Below are 26,056 nucleotides of genomic sequence, written 5' to 3'. Positions count from 1 at the left end.
GTGGGGTTCTTTGCTCAGCAAAGGCTTGTCTTTCCTCTGCTCCTCCCCACCCCTGCTCTGTCTCTTCTGTCTCACTCACAAAGAAGATCTTAAAAAGGAAGGAAGGAAAGAAGGAAGGAAAGAGAAAGAAGAAAGAAAGAAAGAAAGAGAGAAAGAATCAATTAATTCTGTACAGTATTCCCTGGCCATTCTTGGCTGTATGTGTATTGAGAGGCAGTCCATTTCTGTTATTCAGGGAGCAATTATTCCATTCTAATGGCAGGTTCAAGGGCATTTGCTCCTCTTGGTTTTCAACCATTTATTTCCCTACTCTTTTTTTTTTTTTAAGAGCCTTTTTTTTTTTTTTTTAAGATTTTATTCATTTATTTGACAGAGAGAGAGATCACAAGTAGTCAGAGAGGCAGGCAGAGAGAGGAAGAAGCAGGCTCCTAGCTGAGCAGAGAGCCTGACGTGGGGCTCGATCTCAGGACCCTGGGATCATGACCTGAGCCGAAGGCAGAGGCTTTAACCCACTGAGCCACCCAGGTGCCCTGTGAGGACTTAAAAGTTCCTCTGTGAGGACCAAGGGAAAAGCAGAATGCTAACCATCCATGTAGGTAACTTGAGAAACGTCTTATTAGGGATATGGTTGGAACATGATATTTTATACAATTTTGTCTGCCCAAATTATCTGGAGCCCACATTAGTTCTGCTCATTGGGATCAGTAAGAAGTCACAGAGGGTCCTTACAGGTCTGTGGCCATTTGGTTTATGGTTGTTCAAAAATTTACGATAGTCACCAGCAACTAACTGATTGACCAAACTTTAGTCCTCTAAGCAGAATGGTGGACTCTCAGGGCTCAAGCCTCTCAAGAGGCTGTCTAGACTCACCCAGTCCGGGCCCCTCACCCTGGGAGGGAGCTCCCGTCTCCCAGGTGCCACATGGACGCCCTGGTCCTTTGCTGCAAGTCCTGTAGTGATGTGGCCCTCTGTCTCAGCAGGCAGCTCTCAGGACTGTGACCAGTGGGACTTGCTAGAAATCTCTTTTGGGCCACCTGGGTGGCTCAGTTGTTAAGTGTATGCCTTCAGTTTGGGTCACGATCCTAGGGTTCTGGGATCGTGCCCCACAACGGGCTCTCTGCTCAGCAGGGAGCCTGCTTCTTCCTCTCCCACTGCTTGTGTTCTCACTTTCACTGTCTCTGTAATAAATAAATACAATCTTAAAAAAAAAAAAAAGAAATCTCTTTCTGTACTGAGGCACCATCAGCCTCCCACTGTGGCTTCCATATATTTCCGCTCTCAGAAAAACTCAAAACCTGTTTAATCCTCGTCTATGACCTAATTCTTCAAACATCTGAGGACAATACTGTTTTTGTTTTCTGCTCCTCCATCACCCAGTAGTTTAGTGGGGAACTTTAAGGTTTATTATTTATTTACTTTATCCTTTCAAAGCAAGTAAAAAGTATTACTTTTTGATTACATTATGATGCTGGCCCTTGTACACCCATCCCCAAACTCTTGCTCCTTTTCTCCCCACCCCCTTTACCTTCTTACATATTTCTTTGGGCTACCAGATCCCACTGCGAGGGAGACCCTGGTCGAAGCATTTAGAATGCAGTGATTAATAGAAAATGGCAGCCATAGACTAGAGATTAACTGTGGTGTGTGTTTACAAACTGTGCCTATAAACTGCATAACTGCGGGCAATTTATCCAACCTTTCTGAACTCCACTTCCTCATCTGTAAATTGGAAATAATAAGCATACTTAATGCGCGGCTTGCGGTCGGAATTAAACTAGTGTTCCAAATCATTAGCTCCTGGCACTTAAGGTAGCTGTCCCAACTATCATCTCGCCCGCTTCACCTCACCGGGCGTGGAAATGGGGCTAGAAGGGGGTGAATAGGTTTGTTAGAGGTCACAGCTAGTTAACAGCAGAGCAGAAACATAATTTCAGATCCTTGACCCCTGGCCGGGACTCCTTCCTGCTCCCCACTGCTTTTGCTGGTGTCCGCAGCCATCCACCATGTCTCTGCAGATTAAAAAGTCACCCCTACAAAACAAAACAAAGCATACAAAAAAAAAAAAAAATCCAACAAACTCACCCCTTATCCCCCCCATTGCTCGCTACACTGGGAAGCCTCTACCAATTACCAGTGACGAAGTCCGTGAGTTGGGGCGTTGGCTTTTTCCCATTTAACAAAGGGGAGGGAAAGACATGGAAGACCCCCGTTCCACAAGAGTAATTAAAGGGTAATGGGAGTTCTGGGCGGGGCCGGGTCTGCGAGAACTCGCGGTCACAGCGCTCCTGTCATTTGCATTCCAATACAGCTACTTCACCGGCCCAGCCCCGCCCGCCGGCGGCTCCCGCACCCTCTGGCCGGCGGCCTGAGCACCTGCAGCGCGTAGGTGGACGTGCGCGAGCCGGGCCAGACTGCCGGGAGCCGGACTCGAGCGCGGGGCGTTCGAGAGGCGGGGTCAAGCCGTGCGTCCCGGCCCCGGGGCGTGGCCTCGCGCAGGTGCGCCGAGCGGCTCGGGTTTCACTGAAACTTATCCAGGTCCCGAGAGGCGCCAGGAGAGAGTTGGATTGGCGCAGGTGAGACCGCGGCTTCTTCGCCGAGCGGCGAGTGGGACTCCGAGTTTCGAATCACTTGCCGGCGAGTGCCCTGCCCGCCCGACGTCGGGGCTGCAGGAAGGATGCGTGGCATAAGCGCGGCGTGGCTGCTGGGGGGCGCCATCCTGCTGGCGGCCTCCGTCTCCTGCAGTCCCACCATCCAAGGTGAGAAATTGGTCAGGGAGGGCTCCTGTAGTTGAGGAGCAGGGGTCCAAGGCACACTGGCAGGTGGTGGAAGCGGGCAGGTGCGCGAAGGGTGTCCTGCTGCCGCTGCCACCACTTCCCACATCCACCTCTAGGTGACTTCGATGGGGATCCCTGCGCCGGGAGGGCTTACTGGCTAGGACATCCTGGAGAGGCAGCGGTCCGCGGAGGGAGGAGGAGGGAATGGGCTCAGCCTCCCTGCCCCCTGGTTGGCTTTCCGCCAATACTGAGGGGCCGACCCCTCAGGACCCTTTGGAGTTAGTTGGCTCGGAGCGGTATGGAATGGGTGAGAGCCCCAGGCCTGAGAAACATCTGTGTCGCGTGTTTTTTTTTTTTTTTTTTAGATTTTATTTATTTGACAATGAGATCACAAGTAGGCAAAGAGGCAGGCGGGGTGGGGGAGCAGGCTCCCCGCTGTGCAGAGAGTCCCATGCGGGCCTCGATCCTAGGACCCTGGGATCAAGATCTGAGCCGAAGACAGGCTTAAGCCACTGAGCCACCCAGGCGCCCTGTATCGCTTTTTGCGACCCCCTTGGGCTTTTGGAACCGCGTCTTCGGGGTAGGCTCACGTAGTTCCAAACTTTCTGGGAGGTGGGGCGCAGAGCTCCTCCGGTACTGTGGATGCCCCAGGTCTGGAAGGGCTGGACCCCGCTGGGTCTTGGGCGCAATGAGCTCTCAGCCTCGAGTTTTAGACAAGTTGCGCGTCGCGCGTATTTTACAAATGGGACTTCCTGGACTGTGCCTTCTATTCGGCCAGGTGATCTTACGGCCCCGGCTTTCGGGCCTTTTGGCTGGCACCCAGGTGTGTACGGCCGAGGCTGCCAGCTCCGGGAGTGGAACACCGAGCGGCATGGGAGCGGCCGGGCGGTGCTGACTTGTGCGGAGGCTGCTGGTTTCCCCCGTTGTGCTGCGCGGGATGTGCTCCAGCCTGTACTCCCGGGGACGGGGTCTCCCCGGCTGAGCGGACCTCTGCGGGCCTGGGGGTTCCTCGGCAGGAATCACGCTACTGCGTTGCTAACGGCTGGCCGGCTGTTTGGAGCTGCCAGAGTAGCCTTAAATGGGAGGTTTTCGTTTCCCTGCGAAATTTGCAGACCTGCTGTAAAAGGCGGGTCACTTTTTATCTTCTTCGTAAAAGCATTGTAAAAGAGCAAATCACTGTCGGTTTGAATTATGAATTAGACTTAAGAATGTGACCCTTCTTCCTCTGGAGTTACAGAAAAGGATGTTATATATACTTGAAAACTGCACCACTGTATACATTTTTATTGGTCAGCGTTAGAGTGAAGGCAGTTATTTATTACCAGGAACATTGAAATTGTGGTGAACACTTTACGATTTGCCTCTGTCTTTTAAAGTTGGTCCCTTAGGGGCGCCTGGATGGCTCAGTGGGTTAAAGCCTCTGCCATCGGCTCAGATCATGATCCCAGGGTCCTAGGATGGAGGCCTGCATGGGACTCTCTGCTCAGCGGGGAGCCTGCTTCCCCCTCTCTCTGCCTGCCTCTCTGCCTACTTGTGATCTTTGTTAAAAAAAAAAAAAGAATGCTTTGGCTTTAAAGTTGGACCCTTAGAATTCCGGGGCAAAACTAAGGATGTGCAAACATTAAAAACAAAAAAAATATGTAGGTGTAGATGACTGAATGCTTTTCTGATTTAGACAGTTCATAGAGGAAGATAGCCCTGAATATTTGACTGACTGTTTACAAATTGAGAAGACTGAGTTGTGGGGGTGCGCACTGGTTCCTGGAGAATGTAGTGAACTTGTTTAACGACAACAACAACAAAACCAAGTTACTTGTTAACCAGAACTATTTAATATTGCTCCTTGAGGGTTTTGTTTTGTTTTGTTTTCTCTTCCCTCCACAAACTTTCATTCCTTTTGCATAGTAACTTTCCTAAAGGGTTGGTAAAGTGACAGACATTAAGGTAGGTGGAGCTTTTCTCAATGGAGTATGATTGAGAAATAGAGCATCCCAAGGTTTTTATGCCCCTTAGTATACTTCTTTGCTCATCCCTTCATAGTTTGACCATTATGCATGCCCCTCAGTTTCCTAATGGCAGATACTGGGTTTGATTTTCTTCTCAGTTTTCTTTTTTTTGGACTGACTCCGGGAGGGCAACTCCACCAAAGATACCCCTTCTCATTTTACAGAGGGGGGCCACGAAATTGGGGTGGGGGTAGGGAAGACACTCCATCAGACCACATTTGCATTCCTGTCCCAACAGTTATTGACAGTTGTTTGTGTAAATATGTTTAATTTTGTCTCCATACTGGATCATAAACTCTGGGAGGCCAGGGACCCTAGTGTCGTCATCACCACCATAGTCCAGCACAGTCTCATTATCTAAAGGAGCTCAATAAATACCAAAAGAGGAATGAAGTGAGTAGGTTTGCCCAGAGTGGCTGCGTAGGGTGGTAGCAGTTGGGGATTTACATCAGCTTGTTTTAGGCATTTACTATTTTTTTTTTTTTAAAGATTGTATTTATTTATTTGACACAGAGAGACAGCAGAGAGGGAACACAAGCAGGGGGAGTGTGAGAGGGAGAAGCAGTCTTCCCATCAAGCAGAGAGCCTGATGCAGGGCTCTAATTCCAGGACCCTGGGATCATGACCTGAGCTGAAGGGGGACGTGTAATAACTGAGACACCCAGGCGCCCCTAGGCGTTTATTTCTTTCTGCCATCTCACAAGCCTGGGAAGTCCCCCGTGATGCATTTGTTTTTCTTTTGGAGCCTGAAAGTTCTGTTCTCTTTGTAACTGATTATGAATTACACAAGTAGTATGTGATCTAGACATGTTCTGGAGAGCAATAATGACCATAGTTGTGTGGAGGGGTAGAGGGAGAGGGAGAGAGAATCCTAAGAAGGCTCCACCCCAGGCATGCCACAAAAATTTTTTTTGAAAAAGAAAAGTTTAATTAAATCATATTTAGTACTCAGGGGCACCTGGGTGGCTCATTTTGTTAAGTGCCCGACTCTTAATCTCAGCTCAGGTCTTGATCTCAGGGTATTGAGTTCAAGCCCTTCTTTGGACTTCATGCTGGGTGTGGAGCCTACTTTAAAAAAAAAAAAAGTCATTTTCGGAGTCCTGGGTGGCTCAGTTGCTCTAGGGTCTGATTTTGGCTCAGGTTATGATCTCAGGGTCCTGGGATCAAACCCTGAATCGGGCTCCCTGCATGCTCTCTCAAATAAATAAATAAAAATCTTTTTTAAAAAATCATTTTCAGGGCGCCGGGATGGCTCAGGGGTTAATCTTCTGCCTTTGGCTCAGGTCATGATCCAGGATCCTGGGATCAAGTCCCATGTTAGGCTCCCCGCTCAGCAGGAAGCTGGCTTCTCCCTCTCCTACTCCCTCTGTTTGTGTTCCCTCTCTCACTGTCTCCCTATCTGTCAAATAAATAAACAATATTTTTTAAGGAAATCATTTTCAGTACCCAAAGTAAACCACTGCTGACATCATACATCCATGCATAAAATACGTACTCACCCCAAAATCTTTCCGAGCCCTAGGTGGGCTCAGTCTGTTAGGCTCTTGGTGTTGGCTCAGGTTGTGATCTCATGGATCGTGGGATCAAGCCCCATGACTTGGTCCTGTCCCTCCCCCTACCCGTGGAGCCCTCTCCCCAGTAAATAAATCTTTATCTTTTAAAAAATATTTTATTTTTTTATTTGATTGAGTGAGAGCACGAGTAGGGGTAGGGGCAGAAGGAGAAGCAGATTCCCAGCTGAGCTGAGCAGGGAGCCCAGCGTGGGGCTTGATCTCGGAATGGCACAGTCATGACCCCAGCTGAAGGCAACTGCTTAGCTGATTGAGCCACCCATGTGCCCCTAAATTAAAAAAAAAAAAAACAAAAAAAAAAATAACAAAACATTTTTAAATTCTACAGTTTGTTCTAGGAGGATTTACAATAATTTTTAAATTAGTCTTCTGTTAATAGATGCATTGTGTATTTCTGGTGTTTTGTAATAAGAGAGAAATATTATAATAAATGTGAAGATGGGACTCTAAATTTGTGTTTGGTTTCTTGCTTGCCTTGTGCATAGTTACTAATTAACCTGGATAGATGATGTTTTGGTCAAGTCTGTGTTTGACTTTCTTATGGTTTTATTAGCTAGGCAAGTGTTGAGATGAAAACAGCTCATCCTGAAAGAACAAATGAAAATTTACTAATGTGTACCTGGGGTGGGGTGGAGGGACAGGGTCCTCTGGTATTTGAAGCTTTTAGTTTTCAGCCTATGTTCCCAGAGGTTGAAAGCAAATAGATTTGGGGTGAGGGAGTAGTAAAGAAAAGGATACAAGAGGAGAGAGAGTTAACACAAATAAAATACTTGCTCAGTACTTGTGGTTTGGTGGGAGGGGAGGGCCACGGAAGGATGCTTCAAATAGCAAAGAGCAAGTAGTAGTTTCAAGATTTATATATGTATTTAAGAGAATGGGGGCAGGGCAGAGGGAGAGAGAATCTTAAGCAATGAGTGCAGAGCGGGATCTCGCCAGCTTAAGATCATGACCCCGGCCAAAGCCAGACACAAGCCCGAGATCATGACCTCTGCTGAAGCCAAGAGTCAGATGTTCAACTGACTGAGCCACCCAGGCGCCCCACAGGTAGTAGTTTCAAAGTTAAAAGTTTTTCATACATTTTTCTTGAAAGTAAACCAGAATTGTTTTAAAAAGGTGAAAAATCCCCCATTCTCTCTCCTCTCCAGTCTCAGCCGACTTCTCTGGACAAATACTATATATTTTGTAACAATAGAAGGATTTTATTGTATATACTCTGCAACAGTTATTTTTCTAACATTACCTGCTCGTGGTCACTGTAGGAAAGTCTGTCCATACTTTTATGGGGGGGGATATTACTCATTTTATAAATGTCATAAGTTAACTGAACTAATCTTTTAATTTTTTTAATTTAATTTTTTATTAATTTATTTATAATTTATTTTAAGTAATCTTTGTGATTATTTTGGGGCTCGGACTCATGACTTAGAGATCAGGAGTTGCATGCCTTACCGACTGAGCCAGCCAGGCACCCCAAACTGGTCTTTTTAATGTTTGTTGAGACTAACATTTTGTTTTGTCAGGATAAACAATAGTGCAGTAAGTATTCTGTACATTCAGTATTTCTGTGCATATTAGCTAGTATATGTGCAGGGCAAATTTCTGTAACTAAGTTGATAGGTCCTGGGGCAAGTACACTTAAAATTTTCCTGTTTCGCCACGTTGACCTCCAAAAAGATTGTACCAGTTTACATTCCTTTGACAAAGAAATTCAAACAGTTTAGAGGCATGTGAAGAAAAAAAGGAAAGTTCTCCCTTCCCCACCTGCTTTACAGAGATGGCTTTTTATACTTCGGTGGATACCCCTCTAGATTTCAGGTGTTGCATATAAATGCATATTTTGTTACACAGATGGAAGCATGTTCTGTCAGTTGCTTTTTTCTGTCGATGGTAAAGTGTAGTTATTTTTGCATTTCAAAGATAGGTAGAGCATCTACTATTAATGTTAGGGACCATCTGGGGATTTGGTAAGTTAGGAATAGGGGCTGATGAACATTGTTTATTTCCTGTTGCAGTGGGGGTAGGGGATGCTGCCTTGGATATTGGCAGGTAGGTATTCTTGCATACTTGGGCAAATGCTATTGATTACAGCCCATAAATGGAGATGCTTTTGTACCCAGTCCATCATATGTGTTCAAAATTCATATGTGCATTTGATTTTTTCCCCACTATGAAATAGAAGTGATTTTACCAAGGGATGGGGGGGTGATCCTGGGTGGCTCAGTCTGTTGAGCATCTGACCCTTGGTTTTGGCTCAGGTCATGATTTGAGGGTCGTGGGATTGAGACCCCCATCGCACAGTGCAGTCTGTTCAGTATTCTCTCCCTTTCCATCTCCCTCCCCCTTCTCGCTCATGCATGGGTGCCCTCTATCTCAAATAATATCTTTAAAAAAATGATTTTACCCTATTTACAGGTGGGAGATTATGGGTATGTAGGTAGGTAGGTAGATAGTTGGGAGCTGGGTTAGTATCAGTTCTAGACAAGTTCTGTGAGTCTTGGTGACTGGTACAGAGCATTGCATGTGGTAAACATCTGTGCGCTATGCTGAAAGGACATTAAGGATCTTTGAGTAGCATCTTGATGTTCACTAGTGTTAAACAGCATGCTGTTTTTGTACTCTGTGACCAGTACAGTGCATACAGTTAACAAGAATGCTGTTGTTGTTTTTTTTTTTTTAAGATTTTATTTATTTGAGAGAGAGACAGTGAGAGAGAGCATGAGCGAGGAGAAGGTCAGAGCGAACAGACTCCCCATGGAGCTGGGAGCCTGATGTGGGACTCGATCCCGGGACTCTGGGATCACGACCTGAGCCGAAGGCAGTCGTCCAACCAACTGAGCCACCCAGGTGTCCCAAGAATGTTGTTTCTGATTGAGACAATTCAAGGACATATTTTAGAATATTCTCAGGAAATTGCTCTCAATCCCTCCTTCCCTTTCTTTCCTCTTTTTTTTTTTTAAAAAGCGTTTCTTGCTCTTTTCTCCCCCTCTTTATTTTAGTATTCTTATTTTAAACAAAATTTGATCTCTTTACATCAAACTCTTGACCCTATGTGCTTGATACTATGGAGAGTTTTAAACATCTGAAAGTAGATTATAGTGAATCCATGCACTCCACACTCGGGTTGTAGCGTGTATCATTACTACTTTTATTGCCAACTAGTATTCCATTGAATGCATATACCACGTTTTGTTTAGCCATTCATCCACTGATGAACTTCTGGGTTGTTTCCACCTTTTCTAAAATTTTTTAAATTATTTTTTTAATTTTTAAAGATTTGTTTATTTGACAGAGACAGTGAGAGAGAGAACACAAGCAGAGGGAGGGGGTAAGCAGACTCCCTGCTAAGCAGGGAGCCTGATGTGGGACTCAAATTTCAGGAACTCGGGACCATGACCCGAGCCAAAGGCAGCCGCTTAACCTACTGAGCCACCCATGTGTCCCTGGGTGGTTTTTTTTTTTTTTTAAGATTTATTTATTTATTTATTTATTTGAGAGAGAGAGAGACCGTGAGAGAGAGCATGAGAGGCGAGAAGGTCAGAGGGAGAAGCAGATTCCCCATGGAGCTGGGAGCCTGATGCCGGACTCGATCCCTTCGACCTTTGCGGAAGGCAGTTGCTTAACCAACTGAGCCACCCAGGCGCCCCCTGGGTGTTTTTTTTTACTGTGGGTTTTAGTCAGGTATCTGAGGAATACTGTAATATATAGCAATATTTTATTTTACTTATTTATTTATGTTCATTTTTTAAAGATACTATTTATTTATTTGACAGAGAGAGACTCAGCAAGAGAGGGAACAGAAGCAGGGGGAGAGGGCGAGGGAGAAGCAGGCTTCCCGCTGAGCAGGGAGCCCAACATGGGGTTGGATCCCGGGACCCTGGGATCATGACCTGAGCTGAAGGCAGATGCTTAACAACTGAGTCACCCAGGTGCCCCAGTATTTTGTTATTTTTAATTTAAAAATAATTCATATGCTTCTTAAAGCTTTGTGAAAGACGTTCGGTAGAAGGAAAGTTGGGCGTATCCTAAGTGCTTAGTTTCCTGTGGCTGCCGTAACAGTAGCCACTACCTGGTGGCTTTCAGCAATAGAAATTTATTCATTCACAGTTCTGGGGGGCAGAGGTCTGAATTCAAGGCATTAGCACGTCTGAAGACTCTCGGGGAGAATCTCTTCCATTTTTTCCAGCATCTCATGGTTGGTTTTACTTGGCATTCCTTGGCTTGTTCCTCAGCATTGTTCAGCCTCTGCCTCCATCTTCATACGGTTTTCTCCTTTTGGTCTTGTCTTCTGTTTTTCTCAAGTCTCCGCCTGCCTTTCTCTTATAAAGACACTTGTCATTAGATTTGGGGCCCACCTAGATAATCCAGAATGGTGTTCTTGTATCAAGATCCTTAATTATGTCTATGAATATCTTTTTTTTTTTTTTTGTAAAGAGAATTTTATTTATTTATTTATTTGAGAGAGCACACACACGAGTACACAAGCAGGAGGGGAGCAGTGGAGGGAGAGGGAAAGAGAATCTCAGGCAGACTCCCCACTGAGCACAGAGCCTGATGTGGGACTGACCTTAGGACCCTATGATCATGGCCTGAGCAGAAATCAGGAGTTAGATGTTCAGCTGACTGAGCCACCAGTTGCCCTCCAAAGATCCTTTTTTCCCTTCCTCTCTCCCTTCCTTCCGGTCCTCTTTATTAGAGAGAGGAGAGACAGAGCACATGGAGGGGCAGAGGGAAAGGGAGAAGCAGACTCCTCTCTGAGCAGGGAGCCCAATGTGGGGCTCCGTTCCAGGACCCGTGGGTCATGACCTGAACCAAAGGCAGACGCTTAACTGACTGAGCCACCCTCCATGAACACTTGGTTAGGCGGGATGTAGGCTGGGTGTGCCATTTGTGTGTGGTTTCTAAAGTTGAATGCACATACGGAAATGACAGCATAAATTGTTGGTACTTGCTTGAAAGTCAGAGATTTGTCTGAACACAAATAGTGCACTGACATGTTCAGTGACCCTGAGGTCAGAAGACTTGCCTGCCAGCTGGCCTCCGTAGGAAGGTTTCCAGGAGGCCCACACAGAAGCAGGGGAATCCCTGCCCATGGCTTGCACTGTCCTTGTGGGTAGAGAGGGAATGTCCCTTGTGCTCCTGGAAATCTCCCTGTGTCAGACTTTGGGAGAGGGAATGACTGGCCAGGCTGGATCCTGTCTCACAGCCAGAGAGAGATGGCCATTGTACAACAGTTAGGAGCTAATAACTGTGGATAGTTTGTAAAACAATAAATTGAAATACTCAGTTTCTTTTGAGTCCTAGAAATCAATGTTCTATTTCACATGTATCGTACAACCTTCTAATAAAAAAAAAATTGTAAAAACAAAGAAACAAAACTCAATAATCCCATCACCTGAAGAAAGCATTTATAAGCCTTTTGTGTACTCCTCCTGTCTTTGTCTAAAGTTCTTTTATTTAAGGATTTTATTTACTTACTTGAGAGAGGGAGCGCACATGCAAGTGGTTGAGGGTGAGAAGAGGGGGAGGAGAGGGAGAGAATCTCAAGCAGACTCCACACTGAGCATAGAGCGAGGCAGGGCTCAGTCTCACGACCTCATGACCTCAGTGGAAACCAAGAGGCAGACACCTAACCAACTGAGCCACTCAGGAGCCCCTGAAGTACTTTTATTTAAGCCATTACTGCTGAAAGAGTAATCCCTGAAATGACCCTTGTCTGCCTTGCCTTTCTTGTATAGGAACCAATAGAACCTCCAAAGGAAGAAGTCTCATTGGTAAGATTGAGAGCTCCTCTCAGATCACTGGGAAAGGAGTTACCGTGGAACCAGGCTTTTCTGTGGATGAGTTTGCTGCCTCCGTCCTCACTGGAAAACTGACCACCGTCTTTCTTCCAGTTGTGTACACAATTGTATTTGCTATTGGTTTGCCAAGTAATGGCATGGCTCTGTGGGTCTTTCTTTTCCGAACAAGGAAGAAGCACCCTGCTGTGGTTTACATGGCCAATCTAGCCTTGGCAGACCTCCTCTCTGTGATCTGGTTCCCTCTGAAGATTGCATATCACATACATGGCAACAACTGGATTTACGGGGAAGCTCTTTGCAAAGTACTCATTGGCTTTTTCTATGGCAACATGTACTGTTCCATTCTCTTCATGACCTGCCTCAGTGTGCAGAGGTATTGGGTCATTGTGAATCCCTTGGTGCACCCCAGGAAGAAGACAAACATTGCCTTTGGGCTCTCGCTGGGAATATGGCTGCTGATTCTGCTGGTCACCATCCCCCTGTATGTTGTGAGGCAGACTGTGTACATTCCAGCCCTTAACATCACAACCTGCCATGATGTATTGCCTGAGGAGGTGTTGGTAGGGGACATGTTCAATTATTTCCTCTCTCTGGCCATCGGAGTCTTTCTGTTCCCAGCCTTCCTCACAGCCTCTGCCTATGTGCTGATGATCCGAACACTCCGGTCTTCTGCGATGGATGAAAACTCGGAAAAGAAGAGGCAGAGAGCCATCAAACTCGTTGTCACCGTCCTGGCCACTTACCTGATCTGCTTCACTCCTAGTAACCTTCTGCTTGTGGCCCATTATTTCCTGATTAAAACCAGGAGCCAGAGCCACGTCTATGCAGTGTACATTTTAGCCCTCTGTCTTTCCACACTCAACAGCTGCATTGACCCCTTCGTCTACTACTTTGTTTCCCAAGACTTCAGGGATCACGTGAAGAACGCGCTCCTCTGTCGAAGTGTCCGTACTGTGCGGCAGATGCAGATATCCCTCACATCACAGAAGTTCTCCAGGAAGTCCAGCTCTTACTCTTCGAGTTCAACCAGTGTTAAGACCTCTTACTGAGTTATTCAGCGTGTCTGTAAAACCACGGGGGGATGTGGAACCTGCGTAATGTACGGGTGTGTTTCTGTTGTTCTCTGACCCAGTGGATCTCACCACACACCATGTATATGGAGCACCTCTGAGGATGGCTAGAAGCTCCCTGTTACCATGAGGGAAGTCTCTCAAATCAACCAAGATGGCAGTTTCAGAATTCCTCTCCTCAGGTGCTCCCGGAAATGGAACTAACAGAAGCAGACTTCTCAGAAGGCAGTGAGAAAACAGAAGCTCAGGGTCACTAGTTCTTACTAGCGCTGACGTGAAGGCATAGTTCGTAGGAGAACCTTACAGCCGTGTGGGAGCTTCCGTGTCCTCTGAGATGAGCAGTTCAAGGGACTGACTGTACAGATTGAGGAAAGTGAGGAGGTGAAGAAGCTATGCGAGTCGGCGTTGCTTCCATTCCAACTGGGGACAGCGGTTAGGATTGGACTGTAGACTTACAGCGTTCAGTGGGGTTCTTCTACACCTCCTGTGGATCTTGTTTAAAAATGGGGGTTCGTCAGACTCAGGAATGAGAGGGCTCAGGGTCTGAGGTAACTGCATTTTAACAGGATTCTGCCATGCACACTCGGGCTCACCCAGGTTTGAGAACCGCCGGTCTGGGTCCCAAGGGAGAAGCAAACTGCTGTGTGTCTCTTCTGTGAGAATACATTGAAGATTTGAAATGTGGAAACACAAAGTTTGTGTAACTTTATATCGACTCAATCTTCAGGTGATCTGAGATATAGATGGTTTCAGAGTGAGAGGGGATTTTACCACTTAGTGTTTTCTAGAATTATAGTTGAACTATTTATTGTTAGTTTTTTTTTTTTCACTTGCTACAAATACGAAATTGTAATGCCTTCACTATATTTGAACCACATCTGTTTGGAAAAGAATGCGAAAGAGATGTGATTTGTAATATATTTAGGGGGTACATATTCCAAACTGAATTTGTATAACTTGTATTTGTGAATTTTTGGAAATAATCTCATTGTAATGATTGATTTATAAATAACACATGACCCCTTTTTTTTTTTTTTTACAACTTATTTTTGAGTTGTGTGTTTTGTGGGTTTTTTAAAGGAGGGTGTGGGAAACGGGAAGCCCCAGCATCACTCCTATAAAAAGCAATGTGATGCTCACGCCATATTTTCCTAGGTAAATAGGGCCAATATAGTACATATTGCTTGATGACAGTTGTTTTCACATAACATTTTAGAATTCTTCCATTCACTGTTCATTGACCTCCATTTTTCATGGATACAGACTCTAATTTGGGGATATGTTAAGATGTATTTAGCCATTCCCCTAGCAATGTCTCCTGAAGTCTCTCTCTTTTTGTTTTTATTGTTGTTATTAAAACGGTGCTGCACTGGACATCTGTGTAGACATGTTTGTGAGTATTTCTGTAGGATAAGTTCCTAGAAGTGGAATGACCAGGTCAGAAGTCAGATTACCATTTTAAATTTTGGTAACTCTTGCCAAATTGCCTTCAGTAATTTATATTTCAATCAAAATAGTACATTTGCACCTGTTTCCTGAAATGCTCATCCATATTTAGTCTGTCAGTCTTTTACAATTTTGCTAATCTGACTAGAAACAGAATCTTACTGTCCTAATTTGTATGGAAGCAGCATAGCCTCGTGGAGAAACAGAGCTGACATCTGACCCCCTCATAGTTGGTTTCATGAGCTAAGGGAAGATCCTTCTCTGTGCCTTAGTTTCTCAGTTGTAAAATGAGGATAACGGTATTTTCCTTACAGAGGTACAAGGATTAAGTGTTTGGCACATGTATGCACTTGTAAATACCATGGAGCACTGTGACTTCCTCTCTTGACTGCTGATGAGATGTCATTTCTGCTTCGCCCCCCCTTCCCCTTTCAGTGCCTGTTTATACGCTTGCCTTCCCTGAACACACTGCTTGGTGTCTCATAGCAGGCTTGGGTTGTCTTCATTTTATAGGTAAGAAAGCAAAAAGGTGGTGGACACAGAAGAAAAGGAAGCAGAAGCAGATGGCTCACAGGGCCCCTGCAGGTAGTGTATGGACTGATCCAGTGGAAAAACGTACTTCGGTATTTGCATTTCTTTATTCATTTTTATCATACGTGCTGGTATATTAAACTGAACAAGAACATATGATATGAAAATTTTCTTTCCTACCTATGCCCATTCTCATCTCCCAAAGAAAACAAATTTTTATAGTAACTTATAAAATGTATTCTATATTAAATATCTTAAATATATATCTTAAATATTATATATTAAATATCTTAAATACATGAATATGTAACATGTGCACACATGTTAACTTATAAATCCATTAATGTGGATCTTCCTAATTTTTTTAAAATATATTTTTTAAAGATTTTATTTATTTAGAGAGCAAGCACAAGTTGGGGGAAGGGCAGAAGAAGAGGGAGAGACAGACTCGCAGACTGAGTGCAGAGCCCCACACAGGGCTCAATCCCATGCCCCTGAGATCGTGAACTGAGCTGAAATGAAGAGTCGATGCTTAACCAACTGAGCCACCTACCCTTTTTCATTATTTTTAATGACCAGGTAATATTCCCTGTATGGGTGATTATTGTTAGTTTCCCAAGGAAGAGGGTTTTTGTTGATGTTGGTTCATTTTTCATCAAACTTCTTTTTTATTTTTATTTTTTTAAGATTTATTTAAGTATTTGAGAGGTTGCTGTGCATGCCCGCAGGCAGGGGGAGGCACGGAGTGTGGGTGAGGAAGAAAGCAATCTCAAGCAGACTCCTTGCTGAGCAGGGACACTCAGTCCTACTGCCTGTGAGACAAAACTGCAAGTCAGATGATTAACTGGCCCATCCAGGCACAGCGGGGTCCACATTTTTAAATCATCTGCAAATTTGAGTCTTTTGCACTCCACTGGCTCCATTCAAATTGAGGTACATCTTTTTTTCTTTCTTTATTTCTTTTTATTTTTATAAAGATTTCATTTATTATTTGACAGATCACAAGTAGAAAGGCAGGGAGAGAGAGTTGGGGAAGCAGGCTCCCCGCTGAGCAGAGAGCCCCTGAGATCACCAGGACCCTGAGATCATGACCTGAGCCAAAGGCAGAAACTTAACCCCTGAGCCACCCAGGCACCCCTGAGAGGGTGGTCTTAAAAGTGAATGTGGATTTGTGCAGGCAAGAATGCTTAACTGCCTGGTTTGGAGTTGTTTTATGGATATTTCCTAGGTGCCACTTTTGTCGTTCATAGCAGCAGTTTCAGACTAACTGATTTCCTGGTCACCAAGATTTCATAAGTCCTGGGGCTGTAAGCTCATCAGTATGCATAGTTCAGTGATTATAACTTTCTTCCTGGAACTTGAACTCACTGGAGGCCCTTGGGAGGATTGGACTATGTTAACAGAATCAAAGGTAAATTTTGTCACTGCTTCCCCCCAGTCTTATTGATCAAAGTCATCTTCCTGTGCTGCAGAGTTTAGATGTTGTCTTTAGGAGAGAAGTTTTTGATTCCACTAGTCAGAGGCATGTGTCATCCACCCCCAGTTCTGAAGAAGAAAGAAATGAAAACCTCTGGCAGATGAGTCCCACATTTTTTTAAAGCCTAGGAACCTCAGAGAGACGGGGGGGTTCTCCACACCTTGTCTTTATTAAGGAGAGTCTGAGCTGGCTCGGGTGTAGGCTGCTCTTGCCTCTATGAGTCAGTCATTTGGTGGAGTATTTCCCAGCTCTGTCTTTATTGGCGAGTGAGAAGGCTCAACTGGAGTTAGGGGCCATCCCCTCCTGCAGAAACCATTGCCCGAGCCTGCAGCCTCCATGGGGAGCTCCAGGCAAGCCATCAGCACATAGCAGCAGTGTGAGTGGTTCTTTTCTCCATGCCACAAACAGCTCTGCAATGTTACTGCTTATTAAGTGCAAGTAATCAAATAAGGATTCCTACCTTAGCAGTAGTTGTGGGGTCCATGTTCTCAGTGAAATTCACTGGTACTAGAAACAAAACCAGGCCTCCGGTATTTGGGCTGCTGGAGAGCCTTTAAGGGATATCAGCCTATTCCAAAGTTAGATCTTGATAATAGGAGAAAGTCAAGGAAAGCATGAAGGAAAAGGCGGCTTGGGAAAGGCCATCATGGTTTATCCCTCTGAACACTTTTGCTTAAGTATTATTATTTTTTTAGAGAAATGCAGAGTTTTGTTTTAAAGATTTGATTTATTTATTTGACAGAGACACAGTGAGAGAGGGAATACAAGCAGGGGGAGTGGGAGAGGGAGAGGCAGGCTTCCTGGTGAGCAGCCAGCCAGGGACGGGGCTCAGTCCCAGGACCCTGGGATCATGACCTGAGCAGAAGCAGCAGCCGCTTAATGACTGAGCCACACAGGCACCCTGCTGCACCTTTTTAAAAAGGATTTTATTTTTAAGTAATCCCACACCCAACCTGGGGCTTGAATTTACAACCTCAAGATCAGGAGTCTCACGCTCTACTGACTGAGCCAGACTTTTTTGAGCAGAAAAAGAGTCTGTTAAAGAGATTGAAAAGGACTGGCCACTGGGGCAGAGAGAAAAGCCAAAGAAGGGAAGCCAAGGATGTGCAGGAGAGAGTGGTCAACTATGTAGAATAAAATCCGAACAGCGAAGTGAGCCAGTGCTCTTCATGGAGAACACTGATGACCTTGACCATATCATGAGGCTCAGTCACATGGTGGGAATAGGAGTCCACGGTGGGTGTGTTCAAGAAAGAATGAGAAGTAAGTAAGGAAGTAGACATGATAATGACAGATGACCCTGTTCAGCAGGTTGAATTACGAAAGGGAGCAGAGGATTGTGGGACAGGACAACCACTGAGTGATTCTGTTATCTTTAGAATATGCTAATGAGTGTGATTCAGGAGAGGGAACTGTGAGGGTGGAGTGTTCTTTGGATATACTGTGTTACGAGAAATATAACTTTTTTTTTTAAATAGAATTTCGTGGTCAAAGGGGGTGTGTCATTCTGATCACAATAAATTACCCTCCGGATGTTGGGTCAGTCTGCACTTGTCAACACTGTGTCCGTGTCTGTTTACCTGCTCTGTCGTAAACAGTTGTCACAGCCTGAAATACTTGCCAATCTGAACGTCTTGGAAGAAATAAAGCTGTGTCCTTCCTTTATAATTTCCCCCAGCTCCTTCTCACCTGGAGACGTTTTTGAAAGAGTCTGGCCTGGGGGAAATATAGTCCCATTTCTCTTTGTATTATCTCTGAGAGGAAATCTAAATTGCTTTTCTGGGTGGGCTGCAGAAAACTTCTGTTCTGAATAAACGTTGTTTATTCTGGAAAGTTTTCTTTTCTTTTTTTTTTTTTTAAGATTTTATTTATTTATCTGACAGAGATCACAAGCAGGCAGAGAGGCAGAGAGAGGGGGAAGCAGGCTCCCTGCTGAGCAGAGAGCCTGATGCGGGGCTCGCTGAGACCATGATCTGAGCCGAAGCAGAGGCTTAACCCACTGAGCCACCCAGGTGCCCCTATTCTAGAACGTTTTCTATCATTCCTTCATGGAGAATGTGAAGGCATGGCTTTGGTCACCACAGCTGATACTAAGAGCCTGAACTCCGAGCCTTGGACCCTGGCCTGCTCACCTGCAAATGGTTTAATTCACAACATCACTGTGTCTTGGCTCAGTTCCAAGTTCCTCACCCCAGTTTCACCATGTAGCCTGGGGTGAATGATGTCAGTACACAGAAGGGTTTAATTATAGCTTCTGTGTAGCACAGGGTAGACTTAATTACTTAATCCGGAGAAAGCAGTTGTAGCCAAGCTTTGTGTTCTGAGTTCTTTCAGAAGCCACTTGGGCACCTGTAGGGGACTGTGTCTTGTTCTTACTGTTTGACAGACAGTTTTCACTCCAAAGATTTTTGTAGATGGGAGATTTTGTTAAAAATACAACTGCTCTAGGGGCACCTGAATGGCTCCGTGGGTTTTAAAGCCTCTGCCTTCTGTCTGTCTATCAAATAAATAAATAAATTAAATAAAATGTTTATGCTCTATCAGAATTTGTGGTTTTAAATATATATATATATATATAACACTGCTCTATCAGAATTTGTGGTTTTTAAAAAAATTGCAGGGGCCAAGAGGAAGATGGTGTTTATTCAATAATGTTTCTGTTAATTTAAAAACTATAATTCTTTTTCAAATTTAATTAGGGAGGATTGTACTCTCACAGATGGTATACTGTATAAGGAAGTGCTGTGTATCCATCACTCAATCCTCACAAACATTAAACTCTTGTTAAATTCTACCCCATTCACCTCCTCATCTCATTTATTCTGAAGCCAATCCTGGAAATTGTTTTATTTCAAATGTTTCAGTACTCTAAAAGATACGGAATTTATTTTATTTACTTAATTTTTTAAAAAAATTACTTCATTTATTTAGTTGACAGAAGATAGATCACAAGTAGGCAGAGAGGCAGGCAGAAGAGAGAGGAAGAAGCAGGCTCCCTGCTGAGCAGAGCACCCTATGCGGAGCTTGATCCCAGGACCCTGGGATCATGACCTGAGCTGAAGGCAGAGGCTTTAACCCACTGAGCTACCCAGGTGCCCCTGAGATACGGAATTTAAAAATTATGCTTTACAAAAGGCAATTTCTTAATATCAAGTATTCTGTCTGCATTCAAATTTCCAATGGTCTCAAATATTCTTAGTGGTTTCTTTTTTTCAGTTTTATTTTTATTTATTTTAAAGCTTTTATTTATTTGAGAGAGAAAGTGTGTGTGTGTGTGAGTATGAGAGAGAGCATGAGAGGGCAGAGGGTCAGAGGGAGAAGCAGACTCCCTGCTGAGCAGGGAGCCTGATGCAGGACTTGATCCCAGGACTCCAGGATCAAGACCTGAGCTGAAGGCAGTCACTTAACCAACTGGGCCAACCAGGCGCCCTTTTTTTTTAGTTTTTAAAAAGTCAGAACCCAATGAAGCTCACACTGCAACAGATTAATGTCTTTTAAGTCTCTTAATTTATCTTTTATCCTCCCTTGCAATGCATTTGTTGAGGAAAACAGGTTGTAGCTTTTCCCACTGGATTTTCCTAGTTGCCCTCCACTGACATACAGTCTGGCCCTCCACATACAAAAAGCAAGCTACAGGATTAAAAGGTTCTGTTGACTAAGACCTCTGATCTGTTCATATTGCACTTACGGGAAGCAGTCAAGAATAGTAAAATTCATAGAGCTTTGCTGCCTCATGGTGATGTTAATATGCTTCTAAGGATGGGGAAAAACAGAGACCAGGACCCCCACCCCCAACCGCACACCTACCCTCTAGATCTGGCTGGCTGTGCCTGAGAATTCCACTCTGACAGGATTTATCATTAACTGGCAATGAGGACATTGCACATGTGCCTTTTGCTCCTACATATTTGGTCTGATCTCCCTAGAATGCCCGTCATTATATAATTCTACCATTTGCATACTCTGACTTTTCCCCACCTCCCTTCCTCCCTTCCCTCTTCCCTCCTTTCTTTCCTTTTTTGCTGTTTTAACTTAATTTATTGCAAAAGGAATAGAGAGATCTCACAGTTATGAAAGCAAAAATAAAGGAAATCAGGAGACATGAAAGAGGCCGTTATGAGGTGATAAATATTCCTAAAATCTTAGACGCTAAATGCTTTTGATTTTGGCTTGGTGCTGAATGATCTGGTTTGGTTTGATTATTGTAGTCAGATTCGGATAGTCCTCTTACGCCCTCAGATGTTGGGCTCTTGGGGCAAAATTTCCGTGGAAGGCAGAGAATCCGTGCCCTCCATAACGCTGTGGCTGGCTGCAGCCGTATCTGTGGCCTCCTCAGCTCAGGCCTCTGTAGTAGCTGCTGTAGTAGCTCGTGGTGTAAGGGGTGTTGAATTTGGTTAGTTATTCAAGGCAGGATCCTGAGTGAATGTTAGTATGTGCGGAGGGATGCTTGTATACCTCGGTCAGAGCATGTGATAAATCATGTATATACCTTTTGTGTCATTTTTTTTTTTTAAAGATTTTATTTATTTGACACAGAGAGATTACAAGTAGGCAGAGAGGCAGGCAGAGAGAGAGGCGGAAGCAGGCTCCCCACCGAGCAGAGAGCCCGACATGGGGCTCGATCCCAGGACCCCGAGATTATGACCTGAGGCTTAACCTGCTGAGCCAATCAGGTGCCCCCATTTTCTAACTACTTGACACAACTCATTCATTCACTGCCCCCTGACACAGGATTGATCCTCTTAATTTTTGTTTTCAGGTGGGTTAGAAAAGTTATTTCAGGAAGAGAAATGTTCCAGTCTTCAGAACCTGTGCTGGAGTCTTTGTTTCAAGATAGTGTTGTGTGTATTGGACATCAATGCTGGACAAGCCCAGCATTGATGGTCTCCCCATTCCCAGTGCTGGCAGCTCTGAGGAGGGGTACACATGCCTGCCGGGTCTTCTTGGGAGTGGAATGAAACTGGCATCTGGGAAGACATGAGCATGGCATGACATGGTATGTCTGGGAAGACATGAGATTAAGTAAAATGTCTTGAGGAGGTCTAGGTCCAGGGAGCCCCGGTTATATATTGAAGTTACTTCTGGATCCTTCTGCCTGGACAGGGACAGGAAACCCTGAAGTTTTCAAGGTGAGGTGAGAGTCAAACAGGAGCCAGAATAGCCACAGGAGCCAGAAGGAAGCTAACCGTAGGGCAAGGGGCCTATCAGAACCCCAAGGCTCTGAGCCTCTATCAGGCTGCTTATTGCTTATGGGCTGTGTGGCTGTGTGTGTGGCTGTGTGTGGCGCTGTGTGTGTGGGTGTGTGGGGGGGGTGTGTTTCCTTTGTGGCCAAGGTAAGGGCACCTTTTAAAGAGGCTGTCCCATGGCACCTGCCTTCTGCCCTTGTTTGTGCTTGCCAACCCCTACTCTTTTGGCCCCAAGCCTTCCTCCCTCAAACTCCAGCTACTAGGTTTAGAAACAAGAACCTCCCCCGCCCCTTTTTTCCCCTCTTTTGACCTTCCAGTTGCCTTCTGGGGAGATGAGGTAAGGCGAATGCTCTTATCTAAATTTCAGGGGTTGGAGTTTAGAGCAGTCATCCGTCTGTCCCAGAGCTGCAGTGAGGTCTGGCTGGGAATCGCAGGGTTCTGAGGAAGCCTCTGTGGCTGCAAGAGTCCAGACTCAGGGCGTGGATGGCTTGTTCCTTATCACTAACGAAAGCAGGAATTGCTGTAATTTATGACTTAGAGCCCATGGGTCTCTGAGGAAAAAGAGGAAGCCACCGAGTCTCCAAGAAACAGCTTGAGACAGATTTCCATCCCGCCAACCCTGCGTGCGCGCCTCCCAGTGGTGAAGGTTAAGTACTTCTGGAGCCAGATGCCAAGGGTTCAAATCCTCACTTCGCCATGGTGGTGACTTTGGCAAAGCTATGTAAGCCTTAGCTTAAAGGGTTGTAAACCTGGGCCAATTATTCCTGTTAAGATTTTTGAGGATGATCGGGCACCTGGCTGGCTCAGTTGGTGTGGAAGGGGACTCTTGATTTTGGCTTGTGAGTTCAAGCCCCACTCAGGGCATTGAGCTTACTTTAAAAAAAAAAAAAAGAAAAAAGATTTCTGAGGATGAAGTGAGTACATTTAAAATGCTTAGGAGAGTGCTTGGCCAGGGTATGTGTTCATTAATGTTAGCTCCTATTATTATCCTCTAGTCTACTTCCTGTGCAGGGATAGAGGAAAGCCTGAGGCCAAAGGGAGCTTTAGGAGGAGTGGTTTACGCAGTGCGGTGAGTGTTGGTATTGCTGTTGACAGCAAATCAAGGAGAGTCCTGTATGGACTAGAGGGGTGAGGATGCCATGGAGTACAAATGACACAGTCTCGTGCGACTTGTGGGGTGAGATACTGATGGCATATGGGGGGTGAGGGTGTCCTGCAGTCTATTTATATTCTGCTCTGCCCTAGGTAGGATTTTATATATATATATATATATATATATATATATATATATATATATATATATATATATATATAGTGGTTTGGGTTTTTTTTAAAGATTTTACTTATTTATTTGACAGAGAGATACAGAGAGAGAGCACAAGTAGGCAGAGTGGCAGGCAGAGGGAGAGAGAAGCAGACTCCCTGCTGAGCCTAGAACCTGATGTGGGGCTCGATCCCAAGACCCTAGAACCATGACCTGAGCAGAAGGCAGCCACTTAACTGGCTGAGCCACCCAGGTGCCCCCTCCCAGGTAGGATTTAAAGTGATACATAAGAATACACAAAATAGAATAAGAAATTGGAAATTAAGTAGGAGAGAAGAAGAAACCACAAGACTGAAACATAAAATGGGGCCGGTGGTGGAGTAAGATTAACAAGAGGAAGTCACAGCTGGCTGGGTTGAGCTGAATTCCTTCGTGGGAATTGGCCTGCAGCTTTGTCAGTTTATTTTCATTTGGGTGTGTTCTTTTGTTGTTTTGAATAATAGTTAAAATCCAGGCATTCTCAAAAATGAGGATTCCTGTTTTTTTCTAAAAAAGAGTGCACGTTCTGGGAGCTCTGAGCCATATTGTAGTTTGGCGGTAATCATCAGAATCTGAGGAACAGTCCCTATTCCTAAGAGGCCTGTGCAATTTACCAGAGTCCCCTCACTGAGGCAACACTGAGGTAGTGTCATTCCCAACATTGAGGCGGAGTGTCATCCCCACTCATTATCATGGACTATTTCTCTGGACTCAGATCTCTATCAAATGTGAATAAAACAAAAATAAGCCAAGATTCTTTTTTTTTTTTTTTTCTTATTCTCTCTTTTGCCTGTCTGCATTAGCTGCCTGGCCATGGAGGCCAACTCATTGTTTATAATTGCTGTCAGTCCTGATTGGTCCATGTGTGTTGTACTTGTTAAACAGTTTGAACATAACCCCTGCTGTAGGTATTTGTGTTTAAATAGGTGATAAAGTCATGTGTTTGGCTGACTCCAGTCCTTCTACCAACCAAAGAAAAAGAGGACACCTTATCGGCCAGGCAATTTAATGTCTGTAAGATAATTGCTTGGACAGATCAGGACTCTTCTCTACACAAAGACCACATGGGAATTTGTCCTGACAGTTTTCATAGAGAGGGGAGGATATGTTCAAACAATAGCCATCCCCCTAGTAGACTTGTAAAAGACTAATTCTAGCAGCTTCCCTCAACATAGTCAAGTGGCAGTCTCCCAAAACACCAAATTGCTTATGCAATTTGGGGGGAGTCCAGTCTGATACAGTTTAGAAACTTCTTTCTCTCCTGTGTTGACTGAATACAGGGATAATATTAGAAAATTTAGAAAGTCTGGAGGCATGGATGGATTCCTCCAAATAATCCTACATAGCTATTCCAAAGAGACAATGCCTGGACTTCAGACAGCTACTTTGTGACCAGGGGACACATCAGGGATGAGAGCTAGAAGACAGACAGAAGATCTTGGGTCCTTGCTGACACTGTTGAAATACTGAAACAACTAACCTTTATTGTGTGAGATAGCAGGTGTCCTTATTAAGTTTGAAGCACTTGTATTCATTATTCTAGTACTTGATGACAAATGCATTCTAAGTAGTATAGCCTATATACAGCCAATTCAAGTCCGAAGAAAAGTAATGCAGGCGTGCCTGGGTGGCTCAGGGGGTTAAGCCTCTGCCTTCGGATCAGGTCAGACAATCCCGGGGTCCTGGGATCGAGCCCTGTGTCGGGCTTTCTGTTCAGCAGGGAGCCTGCCTCACCCTCTCTCTCTGCCTGCCTCTCTGCCTACTTGTGATCTCTCTTTCTCTCTGTCAAATAAATAAAATCTTTAAAAAAGAAAGAAAGAAAGAGTAATACAATTCATAACCTAATTTCTCCTCCTGGAAGTGTAAGTATAAAAAGGATAAGTCAGAGGCCAGCTTTTAGGCAAATAGGCTTGAGCAATGGAATGTCGAAGGCACAAGGTCCAGCAAGCGACCCACCTCAAAATAGCCTCAGGCCCTAACTGACCAATGGGCTACTTAAAACCAGGCATAGTTCCAGAAAAAGGGAAGATTCCATACATCACCTTACCTTCTCATCTCCTCCATTTAAAAACAGCCCCCATCCAATGCCTCATTCCAAACAGCCTCTCCTCAGCTGTCCTGCCTGCTGCTCCCTGAGGTATATTCAGTAAACTTATGTCTCTTTTTTGTTCTGTCTCAGGTGGTTTCTCTCACCTCCTGTGGCTTTTACCAGATAGTCGCCCCACATCTGGGGCTCCCATCCAATTGAGAGATACCCCATTTAGGCACCAGAGTAGGCAGATAGGCTATGCAAAACACTGGTGTGACCTGAGAAGTTGTAGGTCTATACTCTAATTGAATGGAGTTAAAACAGTGCTGATATGATTCTCAGGGGTCTCAGGTCAGGGTTGAGGAAATTGATTTGGGAATTGGAATTTCATAGTTGGAAGGCACAACCATCACAGTAGATAAAATTGCCTGCGTTGACCACATAGAGCTATGGCAGATACCCACATTTAAATGGCAGATATTGGAAGTCAAGATTCCTGCAGAGGAAAGAACATGTAGGAAGAAGAGTTAGAGGTTAGAGAGAAACCAGCATAGTACGAGATCATGGGAACAAAGAAAACAGAAGCTTTAGGAAGGCAGGGATGGGAAACAGTATCAAACACAGCCCACCTGTATAAGACTTAACATGTATCATGTGATATCTGGGCTTCCATATATTCATTCTCTCTCTCAGATGGATTCTGTAGATAAAAATTTTCCTGACCCATGCCATTCTTGTTTTTAATAATCAAACCTAGAATCTTCTGCAGCAACTTTCTTACCAAGATTTTTAGAAAAAATAAAAATTGTTTAAAATACAATATAAGACCATGAGCTCCTAGGAACATCTTTAGTTAAATTCGCCT

General features: G+C 44.7%; 1 protein-coding gene across 4 annotated transcripts in view; it reads left to right on the top strand.

Moving 5' to 3' along the window:
• Positions 1 to 2,326: 2,326 nt before the first annotated feature.
• F2RL1 (F2R like trypsin receptor 1) overlaps positions 2,327 to 26,056 on the top strand; it is a 33,179-nt gene continuing 9,449 nt past the window's right edge. For 3 of the 4 annotated variants that reach the window (XR_004283938.1, XR_004283937.1, XR_004283936.1), the window contains exons 1-2: positions 2,327 to 2,756; positions 12,087 to 15,178. Coding sequence is in view for 1 of the 4 variants with exons in the window: in XM_032335912.1 (XP_032191803.1) it covers positions 2,675 to 2,756; positions 12,087 to 13,198 (1,194 nt within the window). In the remaining 3 variants the exon portion in view is untranslated. Of the gene's footprint in view, positions 2,757 to 12,086; positions 15,417 to 26,056 lie in introns of those variants that run through there. The other variant, XM_032335912.1, reaches the window with a different exon arrangement.

Source organism: Mustela erminea, chromosome 3 (genome assembly GCF_009829155.1).
Source record: "Mustela erminea isolate mMusErm1 chromosome 3, mMusErm1.Pri, whole genome shotgun sequence".
NCBI classification, from domain to species: domain Eukaryota; kingdom Metazoa; phylum Chordata; class Mammalia; order Carnivora; family Mustelidae; genus Mustela; species Mustela erminea.
This window is presented reverse-complemented; position numbering and strand designations above follow the sequence as displayed.